This window comes from Podarcis gaigeae (genome assembly GCF_964106915.1).
Source record: "Podarcis gaigeae genome assembly, chromosome: 4".
Taxonomy (NCBI): Eukaryota; Metazoa; Chordata; class Lepidosauria; order Squamata; family Lacertidae; genus Podarcis; species Podarcis gaigeae.
In genome coordinates, this window is record NC_139677.1 from 35918479 (window position 1) to 35932804 (window position 14326).

At 42.8% G+C, this 14326-nt stretch overlaps 1 protein-coding gene across 10 annotated transcripts in view; it reads left to right on the plus strand.

The window, feature by feature from the left end:
- LOC310842373 (cohesin subunit SA-2-like) overlaps positions 1 to 14326 on the plus strand; it is a 57414-nt gene that overhangs the window by 14505 nt on the left and 28583 nt on the right. For all 10 annotated transcript variants that reach the window (XM_083734192.1, XM_083734193.1, XM_083734198.1 and 7 more), the window contains 4 exons: positions 1821 to 1894; positions 2264 to 2387; positions 4222 to 4320; positions 6271 to 6350. In XM_083734192.1, coding sequence (XP_083590318.1) covers positions 1821 to 1894; positions 2264 to 2387; positions 4222 to 4320; positions 6271 to 6350 — 377 coding nt within the window. The remainder of the gene's footprint in view (positions 1 to 1820; positions 1895 to 2263; positions 2388 to 4221; positions 4321 to 6270; positions 6351 to 14326) is intronic.

The following is a 14326-nucleotide window of genomic DNA, read 5'->3' on the forward strand; positions in this document are numbered from 1 at the left end:
ATTGTAATTGCTGGTTACTGGATTTCAATTTGAGGTGATCGGCAGTGAGTGGCTCACCCAAAATGTTTTCCTTTTCTCCCAATCTAAGGAGAGGAAATGACTTCAGAATAACTGATTGGCATAGTGTTGTTTGTTTCATCATATTGCAATACGGTGCTAGAATGTGAAGGTTGTGTTGAATCCTGGCACATGGCCCCTTAAAGACTCTCAAAACTCATGTGCCAGTCATGTGTATTCACTCGGAGTGTGACAATCCCGAAACAAGATGGCATTTGTGGTGTGGAAAGGCATGGATTACTTGGGTGGAGTATCACAAAGTTATCCAGTAGCCTTTGCTTTAGTGAGTGATCAGACCACTTTACCTGGTAGTGGGTGACTTGGGGAGACCCAAGACCCCAGGATTTTTTTCTCAAGTAAAGTTTCTAAACGAAGCTTCCTCTATTTCCAGTAACAATCCTTGTTACCACACTTAAACAGAGCTCCTAGGTAGCAGCGGGTTTCCTAATTTTAAAAAAATTGTTACAGTCCTAATTCATGTGTACTTACAACCACACACCTAAAAGTGACCAGCCTTTAGTTTTATCTGGTTCTCTTCCCAAGGCTGGAGTTCAGGTGTGCACATGCTGTTTGATCTCCAGTTTGTTGTGAGGTGGAGTTGGCTTGTTATATTGTTCTGGAGTTCCATGGCCACTACCCCCTAGACATAGCCACGACTTGGTTTGTCTTTTTGGCATGCCCTCCTATTCCCTAAAGGAGCGTCTCTACCCCCATTGTTCAGCCAGGACACTGAAGTCCAGCTCTGAGGGCCTTCTGGTGGTTCCCTCACTGTGAGAAGTGAAGTTACAGGGAACCAAGCAGAGGGCATTCTCGGTAGTGGCACCTGCCCTGTGGAACACCCTCCCATCAGATGTCAAGGAAATAAACAACTATCTGACTTTTAGAAGGCATCTGAAGGCAGCCCTGTTTAGGGAACTTTTTAATGTTTGATGTTTTATCACTTTTTTATTATTAATAAAAAAGGGGAAACCCAGTCAGATGGGTGGAGTAATAACAACAACAACAACAACAACTTCCTTGCTCCCACCAGGTGCTGACATGGTCCTTTGCTCCTTAAGGGGGAATTTCTCCATAGAGCTGTTCTTAGTTCCAACAGTCTTGTTTGTGGCTGTCTGGACTGTTTTCCTGAAGGGTTTTTTTACAACTGTGCCATCTAAAGTTCAACAGTTGCATCTGATCAGCTGTGTTGCCAGTGTTTACACACATCTTCTTCCTCCAACCCCAGCATCCATCCTTATCTTGTTCCAGTCTTTCCTGCATTTTGGAGAGCGAGATCACTCTGAAACCCTTGGCCTTGTTTTCAGCCATTTTTGATAGGGAAAAACCAAGTGTTCCTGCTCCCCCCCCCCCACAAGGCTATGTCTTTATCTATATTTGGAACATAGAACCAAGCCGATTACCACAGTCATCACAGTTTTGATTAATAGAAAGTGTAAAAAATTGTACAGGCAAGCATTACATTTGATTATGGGATAACATTAGCCCTGTTGTTCCGCTGTTCATTTACAAGTGAAGATTAAGATGTGAACCAACAGGTTAAATAAATATTAGTGATGAAGCAGGTATTCTAGTAGAGTTATTGAGGAAAGGAAAAAATATATAACTAGCTTCTGTCGTATCCTTATCCCTTCCAACCTTTCATTATATCTCAATTTGAAAAAAATGAGGTGGTATTTAATCTGTGCAATTTCAGTGAAATGAGATTAAGCATAGAAATAAGGCCTTGCCTACAGGAAGAGACTGTTCAATTGTTTTCATTTCAGTATGAACAGAAACACCTGGACATAGAGAACATGATGAATGCTATTTTCAAAGGGACCTTTTTGCAACGCTATCGGTAAGAACTTTTATGTACTTGGAAGGAGACTCTGGTCAAGATATGGGCATCTGAAGGACAGATTGGATGATGGGATTCATTCTACTTGGGGCTCCGTCACAGAATATGCATATTCTGCAGTTTCAAGTAATGGTCCTGCATATGTGACTCAGGGTTTCATGTCACTTCGCATGGGCTCAAACACAGTACTTTTCGATAGAATGCTCACATATTCTGCTGCCTGCCAGATATTGCTTAAGTGATAGCAAGTAATATAATTTTTAAAATAATGTTTCAAGAATACTTCTGTTCTTTTGCATTTTTTCCTTAACAAAAATCTGTATTGCAATTAAACAGTGAACAGTGTTCCATTTTTATTTTATTTTAAAGTGATATTATTCCAGAAATCCGGGCCATTTGCATTGAAGAAATTGCCTGTTGGATGACAACTTATCCTGATCGGTTCTTAACGGATAGTTACTTGAAATACATAGGATGGATGCTGTATGATAAAGTGAGTATTTTTTTTTCTCGACAGTTGAGAAAAAAGTTAACGCAATCTGTTTTTCACAGGCAGAATCCCAAAAAGTTGAAAAAGTGATTTCTTTTTAATTGATATTTGAAATAACAAAGAATGAAAGGGGGGTTTAAAAAAGAATGAGAGGGGAAGAGTGAGAGGAAAGAAAAAAGAAACCCATCAGCCTACAATAAAAATATAATAAGCATTCATGCACCCACCTTAATCTGAACATACAAAGTGGTACATGCCATCCAGATAGCTGTCTACATGAAACTGAGGTTTATAAGAAGTAGGTTAAAATATAGCAAGGGCAGTAATGTCCCAGAGCACTGCATAATAAATGGGTGAGTGTTTATCTTTCGAACATTTTTATTTATTGAATTTATATCCCTCTGTTCCTCCCAAAAGAGTCCAGGGCGATGAACACACCTGAAGTTTTTAAAAGGAAGCAATCTAAAACTGTTAAAATCATGCTAAAAAACAGGGTTTTTTAGTTTGAAAAAGCATAGGCCTCTTGGTGACCATAAAGGAACACAAAATCTACCTTTGTTGCCTTGCCACTAATTTAATTTAATTTTGACATATACGGACACCTATGGCTTTATAGATTTCTTGCATGACAACTCTTCTTTGTTGAAAAGGCATTCTTCTTTTATTTTGCTTTTAAAGTAAAGCAATAATTGAACGTAACACCATATGTGCCTTGAGTGAGGCAGGAGTGAGCTCTGTTGAGTTCAGTGGCAATTGATTCCAGGAAAGTGCATATAGGATACAGGTTGGGGTTTATTTGTTTTTTGCCCCGTTAGGGAAAACCCCTAAAGAGTTCTCCTCTACTTCCTTGAGGTTCCCCAGAGTGTGCTAATCACTCGCTGCTATTTCTTCGCAATCCTGTTTCGGTTGCATAGCCACCTGATGTCACAGGACAGGCAAGGAACGCCTTTGAGTTGGGGGGGGGGGGAGGGAGGAGATGAGTCAGAGCCGGAACAGTCATAAAGAGACAGAGAGGAAGTGACGGAAGGGGAAGAGGGAGAGAGCCAGGAGGTGGGAAGGCTCTCCGATGCTGAAGCAGAGCCCCAGCACCGCACAGGAAGTTCAGGAACAGACGGAGAGATTATGCCTGTGCCTTCTGCACAGAAAAGGAGAGGATTAAAGCACAAGAGACGTTCCATGAAGCTTCCCTGCCTTTTCTGTTGGAGGAGAAGCCGGAGAAGACCACTCCCCGAATCTGAACTGGAGGATTCGGATGCATGATTGTACTGTGCTGCTTCTACATATGTAAAATAAAGAACTGTAAATATCTCTCTGAGTGAGCAGAGGGTGCTTATTGCAAAGAGCATATGCAAGCCATCACATCTGAGCACCTGAGTTTGCTACTCATATGCACAAGTGGGACCTGCAACAAAATATTGCAGCATCGAGTGCTCTTGTTCAGGGTTCGAACCAGCTAGCCAACCAACCATCTCCCAGTCCCCGTTCCTCTTTTTGCTCTGGTTTTCTATTCCTTCCTTTCCTTTCATAGTAGGCATACCCTGTTGTGTGGCCACTGAGTGTGATCAGCCCTCATCAGACTGTTTGGGGAGGTTTGTTTCCCTCTTATTCCCACCCACCCCGCTGCAGATTTTTGTAGTTCTGTAATTGTCAGGGTTGCCTCAAGCCTGCTGATACCTCAGTTTTGTGCATGAATGGTGCTCTGTTGACTGCACAAAGGTCATAGTTTGGGGGAAATGTTCGCCGAGTGCCAGTTGAATTTTTTTTGTCCTTTGAATAACTCCAGTAGTTGCATAGTCTCATCAGTGAACTTCATCTTCTATTTCATCTTGTATTCCAGCAACCTGACGTCCGACTGAAGTGCCTTCAGGGCCTGCAGGGAATATTTGGCCAGAAAGCGCTGGGTTGTAAAATGGATCTCTTCACTTGCAGGTTCAAGGTGAGCTTGAACAATAAGTGTCTCCCAGATTGAATATTCTGGTTGGTTTGCCTTGGAGGGCTGACCATTTTCAAAGCTGAACCCTGAATCACTTTAGGCCTATCAATGGTGTACAAGGTGTAAATTACATATAACTTTAAATGGGAAGTGTTTTATAGCTGATATACAAGGGTATATTGTATATACGCGACTTTAAATGACATGGTTTCCCTTCTGCCCGTGACCCAATCCTGGGAGTTTTAGTTTGGCCAGGGTGGTAGGGCTCCTCACAAGAATTCAGTTCCCAGGCTTCTCTGGGAAAAGGAGGTGAGTTAAACTAGCTTTAGTTTATAGACATAACCAAGACATAGCTTTAGACATACCCGATCTGTGAAGTTGGAAGAGGCAAGCCTTCCTTTTTACATGTTTGCTCCATGGGATAGGCATGCTGTGGTTTTGCCATTATTGCTGGAAAGCTGTTCCTAATCACACAAAATTACGATGACCACCTGACCTCCAGTCTACATCCATTTAACACAATGGAGAGTCCTTGGCTCTCAGGCAAGAAGCCTTAAAGGATGGTGCCCTGATCATGTTGCCACATTGAAAGAGGACAGATCGGAGCAGATCGGACTTGGTTTAGTATTCCTCTTTGGACAGAAAACAGGCTTTGAAAAGCAGGTTCTTATTTAGAGAGAGGTTCATATGAACACAACCCATTTGGAGCCTTGTCTTTTGTTTTCATCAACTTTGTTTGAATTGCTGTGCAGAGACGTGAACATTGTATGCATTGCTAGTATATGTCAGTGTTTGCAGGATGTTTTGGTACTTTGCAGTCAAGAATGCCAGGATCAAAGATTGAATCATTGGGGACTTTGAATCATAGTCTTGAATCATGTTCTACAAAAGGGAGGACTTTCCTTTTTCTTGAAATAGATGGGGATTATTATTTTTTTAAAACTCCTAATTAAAGTACAGACAACCCATTCCCATTTATAAAGCTTGTCCTCAATGACCACATGAGACCAATTAATGTAAAAAAAATGGTAGAACATTTTGGACCCTTTCCGTATGTATATACTAATAGACAAGTATTGGAATGTTTCTAATATATTTTTGTGCCATACTCCAGTCTTGTTTGTTGTGACATGGATCACTTAGCAACAAAACAGAAGGGAAATTATTAAGGCCGGAGTTTTGAAATGTGAAAACAAAACTTCTAATGATGTAGTCTATTGAACTATTATAAGAAAAGACTAAAAGTGCTTCTTCTTTTTTAAAGTGATCCCAATTAAGGGAAGCTGTGTTTTTGTACTTTTGACTATCTCTGCAGTAGTGAGACTCATCTATGTATTCGGGATTTACAGTCATACCTCGGGTTACAGACGCTTCAGGCTGTGCGTTTTTGGGTTGCGCACCACGTCAAACCCGGAAGTACCGGAACGGGTTTATTCTGGGTTTCGGCTCTCGCGCATGCGCAGAACCACCAAATTGTAACCCGTGCATGCGCAGACACAGCGCTGTGGGTTGTGAACGTGCCTCCCGCACGGATCACATTTGCAACCCGAGCGTCCGCTGTACCAACTTGAGATATCAGTGACAGCTTTAAACTGAAGAATTCTGATCTTGAAGCCTGCAGGGGGTGCTACAAACCATCCATTACAAGTCAGAGCAATCACCACCCGAACTAAAAAAAATTGTGGAACAGTTCTGGGCCATGAGTTCTATGTCACAAACACAATGCTTATTTGCTTTTCAAATATGGGTCACTAAGGAGTTATTCTTCTCTCTCCCTGGATGCATTTCATTGTGGCCATCTCAACTTACAGATTTTACTCTAGTTTAATCAAACTGAAAAAACCAGCGTAAATCTCAAAAGCATGCATTCTGTCAAAAAAGTATAACTTCTTCAGCAAAGACCTCCAGAACAGAATCTTTACATCTTTCTTAATGTTTGTTTGCATCCATTAGGATCGACTTGTGTCCATGACTCTGGACAGGGACCATGAAGTAGCAGTTCAAGCCATGAAACTCTTGATGCTCATGTCACAGTAAATAACTTTTTCATTCAAATCTAAAGTCTACTTGGGTGCAAGATGCAAACTATAACTAGTTAAGACTTGGGGCTGCACACTTGCCTACTGTGCTCACCAACCCTCTCCTCCCACTCTCCCTAGTCTCCCTAGTTTCCCCCACAGTAACCCATTAGACATTAGACATTAGACATTCCCCTTTCCACCCCATGCTGCTCCAGATCCCAAGACTGGCTAGCTGCCATTTCTGGGTGGCTTCCCCCTGCACTGCTGCTCCTGCCACTCTTCATGTTGATTGGTGGTGGCGGCAGCAACAGTGGATCCCAAGGGAGGAGAGCTGCTGTTTCTGGTCAACTTTCTTGTCCCTGTGCTGCTGCTGCTCTTCATCCTATTCACAGATGCTGAGGCTGACTGTTGCTTCTGGGCAGCTTCCTCTTCCCCTCTGTGCCCAGGCTGACTCTAACCCATGTCAGTGCTGGTAGCAGCAGCAGAGGCCCAGGCCAACCAGTGAGGAGGAAAGCAGGCAGCAGAGGCACTGGGTGGCTGGAAGATCTGAGGCCCTGAGGCTGGCAGGTGGAGGAGCTAGGGGGCTGTCACAGCCTGTTCAGACTTGTCCCTCCGTGGTGATAGGGTGTGCATGAAGGAGCCTGGGCTGCCCATCCACTGCCTCTCTTCACACTGTAGTTCACAGCGGCACCTTTTTGCGGTTGTGCAAACTACAGCGTGATGATGGCTGAGTGCAAATAATAGAGAGAGAAATCCCTCATATTGTGCCACATCGGCAACTGTGCATAGATGAATGTGAGTGCCAAATTTCTCAGATTTATTATGAATCTGACACATCATATTGCAAAGATTAACACATTCTGTAGCATTATGGATTGTTTTTATATTTATGCAAATAATGTGATTTCACTTTTGGATTTATTTGACTTATAAACCTGGTTATTTCAATTGCTAGTTAGGAGCATTTCTTCTTGTTTTGAGTATGGCAACTGCTTATGCCAGTGTTCCCAAACAGGGCTAGCTAATGAGTTTCCTTCTGGATAATTTTTTGACTGCAGTTCCCATCATCCCTGACGGAATGCTGGCTGGGCTGATGGGAGCTGGAATCAAACAACTTAGAGAGGAAATTAAGTTGGATACCTCTGCTCTAAAATGACACCCGCAAGCAATGAGATGGTGGCTCACCCCTATCCACACAACATTGTGCAGATACAGTCGTACCTTGGATCCCAAACACCTTGGCTCCTGAACAAATCGGCTCCTGAACGATCAAAAGTTGGAAGTGAGTGTTCCAGTTTTGGAACGATTTTGGGAAACCGAACGTCTGGTGCAGCTTCCAATTGGCTGCAGGAGCTTCCTGCAGCCAATCAGAAGCCACGGTTTGGTTTTGGAAGTCGAATGGACTTCCGGAACGAATTCTGTTTGACTTCCAAGGTACGAATGTATATTCATCCAGGCAGTTTTCTGTGATATTTCAGACAAGGTTACCAGTTTGTGAAAAAAGGAGTAGGGGCTCAAATACACACTTTCGGTGGGTGACCTCTTTGGGATATGGTTAGTTCACTGCAAGTAATAGTGGAATATTGTCAAATTGTTTCACTAATAAATTATGCCTTGCAGTTTGTCAGATCTAAGCCTTAGTTTGTCTGGCACTGCTGGGGTTATTTCATTTGTGTATATATTACAGCAGTGAATAGATGCTAACCAGTTTGGTTACCTATTCAGTGTTCACACTGGTTTTGTGCTATAATTTCCCTTTTTCAATTCTGGGGGAGCCATTGTTCAAGCAACTCCCACGGCAGACAGATGATCCCTGTGGACATCGCCATAGTGTCATCTCTGTGTGGTGTTTGCTTTTTCCTGGTGCATTGATAGTAGAACAAAGTACAGTGCAGTTGTCTCTGTGCTCATTCTGTTCCTGTGCTAAGAGGGGTCACGTGCCTTTGTTATTATACAATGATGAATTTTAAACCATTTAAATGTTACTCTTGTTCTACAGCTGAACTGACAAGCATTGCATTGGCACTGCAGCTGTTCAGCATTTTTGACTTTGCTGTTGTCGCTGCACAGCGCAAACTATAGTCCAAGTGTTTAAAGAACAACACATGTTATTAGGAAAGCAGAACTCAATTATTGGACTGCCTACTCATACGTCAGGCCTATTCAGTTCAAGGAGACTTACTCCCAGGTAAGCATGCATAGGATTGCAGCCTGAAACCTAAGCCTGCAACACCAAAGAGTTTTTGTCGGAAGAAAAGAATTCAAGCGCATCCTAACACATATTTCTGTATCTGTGACATGTGAGTGCAGTTCTCCTTTTCCTATTTAAAATCCTAGTAGAGTCGAGAGACTGCCTTGTTGTTGCCTTTGTTTCTTCTTCCATCTGTTGCTGAGCTGGTTCTCCAAAGTCACATAGAGCCCTGTGGATTTGGTCTAATTACTGAGAAGGTGTGTTCAGGGAAGACAGAGATAATATGTGGAAAGGTTTCAAAAGCATATTTCTCTTTTTGGCAAGCTCAGCGTTAACCATCTTAAATCTATCTTATGTCGAATGAAATCCTTTGCATCAAGTCTAGCAATTTGCATCAAACTTTTTTTTTTTTAAAAAAGCCTTCCACTTCCATTACAGTGGTACCTTGGAAGCCGAACGGAATCCGTTCTGGAAGTCCATTCGACTTCCAAAACGTTCGGAAACTAAGGCGTGGCTTCCGATTGGCTGCAGGAAGCTCCTGCAGCCAATTGGAAGATGCAGAAGCCGTGCTGGACATTCGGGTTTCAAAAGAACGTTCGCAAACTGGGACATTCACTCCCAGGTTTGCAGCGTTCAGGAGCCAAAACGTTCGACTTGCAAGTCGTTCGTTAACCAAGGCTACCACTGTATTGAATTCTGAACTGAACAAATGCTTTTCATGCCTTTGCACCAGAAGAGAGGCTCTAATTCCAGGTGACACGATTTATTATAATCCCGGGTGTTCATGACATTCCCATTGTGCAGCAAGGATTTGAGTACAAATGCTCAGCTGTCTTGGCATTGTAGATTAGTTAAACCCGGGGCGACTTAGTCATAGGAATGCTCTAGGTCGTTTTGCTAATTCATAGGTTTACATTTCTACAGATCTGTCCTCCTGGTTGTCTTTGCTACAGATCTGACACCTCAGGCAGGATCCAGCAGGACCCCCCAAAGTTCTTCAGCACTGCTTGTGTTTATCAACCACTTTACACTGCCGCAGCTATGTGTATGCGTGTGTTGAGAGAGAGTGTGTTAAAAATCATCCATGAATTTTATCGCCCTGCATTTAGCTCAGATTTTCAGAGGCGACAGCTGGCATGAAACAGGGATATAACAGTCCTTCATGGAGATGAGGGATGAAATATTACCTTCTGAGCATGCGGAGTTCACTAGAATTATTTCGTTGTACTTTATTAACTTACGAGCACTGGAAATACTGGGCTAAAGTTCGGCGAGTTCGGAAAACAACATTGAAAACAAGCCCCACTTTAGTGATTAGGCAATTGGAAAGATGACTGAAGGGGAAATACTAGAAGGGAATATTGGTGTGTGAGCATAGATCTACAAATAGCGAAAGGGTTTAACACTAGAGGAGGAAGGAATTTTGGCTGGTAAAAAGCAGGGAGATCTAGCCGGCAGGAAATATAGGGAAGGAGTGTGGAAAATCTGCCTTGTCAGTATTGTCCAGAAATACATCACACTTTTAAAACATTCTTTAGTGTTGTCCTGACAAGGCAGTCTTTGAAGTAGGAAAATGACTGTACTGTGGAGCTAATTGTGGTAGGTTTTTTATAAAAGTCACATGATACCTTGAACTGCAGGTACTGAGCCTATATTTTTGCTTTCCTTCCCATGACTGGAACTCCTTTAAATTCTAAGAAAATTAACAATATAATTTAGATTATTCCTTTCTTCTATGTGTTGTTTAAAGCCCAACATTGTCACTGGCGGCTCAGATGGCATCAGTGGCGAGGAGATTCTTTTTCCAGTTCCAGCAGGTTTGCCAGCTCTGACCCCTTTTTGACAGAGATGACTTGGCCCACTGGACAGAGAAAAATAAAACCACTATTTTTCAGTTGCAGTTCCACTTTACAAGAAAGTGTCTCTATTGACAGCTTGGAAATGAACTATGCCTATTTGAAAATCAGCGTACTTGCTTGTGGTTATATGTGATGGGAGAAATTCTGTAAGAGTCCAAATACTCCTTCAGTTCTACAATGAAAAAAATAATCACATACCCAACCTCAGTGCAAAGCCTCCTCTGATCTTACAGTACTTAATACGGCATCATCCTGCCATTTAAGCCACACTTTTCTTCCAAGATCTGTCTTTTGCACCCTTCCCTTCACTCGTCTCCTGTTCTTCTTGTCTCTCACCAGCTTTCTTTGTTCTTTCGGATTTATACTTTCAATTGAGGTACTTTAACATTGTCATCATGGGTGAAGCACTGTGGGTGTGCCCTTCACTATTATTTTTTTAACCAGATACAAGCTGAAGACCATTCTAGGCTTTCGGAACTCCTATGCTGCCATCTTGCCAAGGTCACCTCCATAAAAATAAATGGGATCCTTTTGAGATTTCTGTTGGTGAGGGTGGAAATGCTCAGAGGAAACTAAGCTTCCGTTGCTTCCCTAGAGAGCCCCACCTTCAGTTCTCTGCTACGTGTTCTGTTTGTGCTCAGTCACAGTGAAATATGGAGGAAAATGATATAACGTGGATTTGGTATGCGAAGGCAAGACTTATTTTTAGACGGCTAAATACCGGCAGGCCCTTCTGGCTTAACCTTTATCTGGCACTTGGCATTCCGTATATTTGCAGCAGAAGCATTGCTCTCAATGAAGTATTCCTTGAATGTGTAATTTCTGGTTCATGGCCTACAAAACTAGAGCCACTCTTTCTGAGTTAAAATAAGACCCCACTGGGTATCGACCTTTACAAGGAACAGACTCCATTAACTGGTACTTATTTATTTTGAAAAACAAAACCCACTATTTACTTTGTAGTTATGTTGGTATCTCCAGTAAAGGTAAAGGTACCCCTGCCCGTACGGGCCAGTCGTGTTCGACTCTAGGGTTGTGCGCCCATCTCACTTAAGAGGCCGGGGGGCAGTGCTGTCCGGAGACACTTCTGGGTCACGTGGCCAGCGTGACGAAGCTGCTCTGGCGAGCCGGCACCAGCGCAGCACACGGAAACGCCGTTTACCTTCCCGCTATAAAGCGGTACCTATTTATCTACTTGCACTTTGATGTGCTTTCGAACTGCTAGGTGGGCAGGAGCTGGGGCCGAAAGACGGGAGCTCACCCCGCCGCGGGGATTTGAACCGCCGACCATGCGATCGGCAAGCCCTAGGCGCTGAGGCTTTACCCACAGCGCCACCCGCGTCCCAGCATCTCCAGTAAACAATGGCCAAATTAGTTGAGGAGGAGGAGAGAGAACTGATGCTTCCCCTCTGCCTTTTAAAAATTAAGAATATTAGTCCCAATTGGCAAACCATTAATGCAGAGGTTACACCCACCTTCAGTGTCTATCTGCTCCAAAGCCAGCAAGGATTCTCATCTCATCTGTTGTAAATAGCTTTGATATTTTTTAATCAAATAGTAGTCTATTAATATTTTAACAAAGAAATGATACGTTTAGGGAAAATCAATTCACAACACATAAAAAGAACTTATTTAAAATATTTTTAGAACATCACTATTTTTAGAATGCACTAAGCTAAATGTTTAGAGTTTTTTGGTGTTTTTTTTAAAGGTTGACTTCATGGGTGCTTCTGTAATGTCACATAGCAAAGCATAGGTTTTCTTTCCGAGTAAATACCTTGGCATACTTTCCAACAAATTTCCATGCAGCTTCGTATATCTGATTCTTGTCCAGTGCAGAACTACACATACATAGGGAAATGAAATTTCAGAGGCATTGTCTGATTGTTTTCTGGGTTTCTGAAAAGCTTGGTTGTTGTTGTTTTTATTCTGTGATGCCCGGTATACATTTTCATGGTGAAGCTGCATCTACTGTGCTTGAAATCATTTGTGTAAGAAACTTTTATTTTTTTAAAAAGCACAAGAAACAAAAATAAAATAACAAGCAGCTCTCTGCAAGTGATGGACAGTAGGATAATGATCAGCTTGCAGTTTTTCTGAGTCTGCCTTGACTCCTCAGATCCCTTTGTGCTTCCAACCCTCCGCTCTTGCCTTGTTTACAGTGAGAACAGACACTTAGCCAAAGTGTGGTTTTTCTGGAGCCACAGTTGCTTTGCAACTCTGTCCTACTAACAGAAACTTCAGGTCCAGTCAACTAGTTGCTAGTGGGATGCTTGTTCTGCCAGCTAATTAGCTGCTAGGGGACAGGACAAGATAGGGGCAAGGTTTGACTTTGATAGATGGTCATTTGCTAAGGAGCTGCGCTGCCTTAACATGCAAGAGGTACAACATTGTTCACAGGGTGGCAGAGGCATTGTTTGAAAAACTTCCTTTGTGTTGGGACTTGCATGAACTCTTCAATTTAGCTATTTTACATAGGGTTGTGATGTTTCAGAAGTGGGTGTTAAAAACTCCTTAAAAAACCAATGCAATGAAATCTCTCACTGGAACTGCCTTGTTGACCTGAAGGTTTTGGGAGGGGGGAAACCAAATACCCCTCCTTGTTTTAGAGATAGCCTTAAGTGGTATGAATGTGGTGGATTTGTTTTCTCTGTGAGCTAGCTAGTTAGTCTTCAAGCATGTGAAGCTGTCTTATCCAGAGCTAGGCCATTGACCCATCTCCCTGTTGTATATTCTGACTAGCAGTTACTTCTCATGGTTCAAGAGCAGCATAGGTTTCCCCAGCCCTGCCTTGAGAGGTGATTTAATAGCCCATGACAGGGGTTAAACCTGGAACCTTTTATATGAAAAATAGTAGTTTTAATTGATTTTTGTAGCACGTATTATGCTTTGCTGTTGCATTTTATTTTGCTGCAAATCCCCCTGTGACTGTTGTGGTGAAGGGTAGTATGAAAGTACAGAAGCACATAAATAATAAAGGCTAAACTATGACCCCTTTCCAACCACTCTCTTATTTTCAAAATGGTTGGAAATAAATTTTATTATTGCTTGAAGTGCTTAGCCATGTTCTGGTACAGTGGTACCTTGGGTTACATACGCTTCAGGTTACAGACTCCGCTAACCCAGAAAGAGTACCTCGCGTTAAGAACTTTGCTTCGGGATGAGAACAGAAATTGGGCGGTGGTGGTGTGGCAGCAGCAGGTGGCCCCATTAGCTAAAGTGGTGCTTCAGGTTAAGAACAGTTTCAGGTTAAGAACAGACCTTCAGAACTAATTAAGCATTTGCCTGATCATACAAAGGATTAAACTTGGGGCGGGGCAGGGGTGCAATGCAAGCCACACTTCCAGTGAGAAGCAGCGTGGTTGGAATGTTGGACTAGGACCTGGCAGGCAGGCCAGGGTTGATATCCCCACTCAGCCCTGAAGCTCACTGGGTCATCCTGGGCCACTCACTGCCTCTCAGCCTAACCTACCTCACAGGGTGGTTGTGGGAATTAAATGAGGAGGGGGAGAACTGTGTGTGCCACCTTGATCTCCTTGGAGAAAAAGGTGGGGTACAAACACAGCAAATAATAATAATGTCCCTCACAGGCTCGCTGCTCTCGAGATCTTTCTCCGGTTAGCAGAAAGGTCTTCGAGAGAGTCTTTAAGTTCGTTGCAAACTTTGCTGTGAGTAGGAGCTCTGGCATATTGGGATTTCCAGTCGGTGGGAGAGTTAATTGTGCCAAGATCTCAAGAGCAGCTGATGTGCCTTGGGGATATTGGCTTGCAAACTCCAGCCCCACTTAATCTTTCACATGTGTGACTGAATGTCAGAACATTGCTTCTGTTGACATCTTTGCCTAATGTTCACCTCATGCTCTAAATATGTAACCAAATTACCTTATTCATTCTTTTCCATGATTGTTTGTCAATTCCCAGAGAGCCTCGCATGTTACA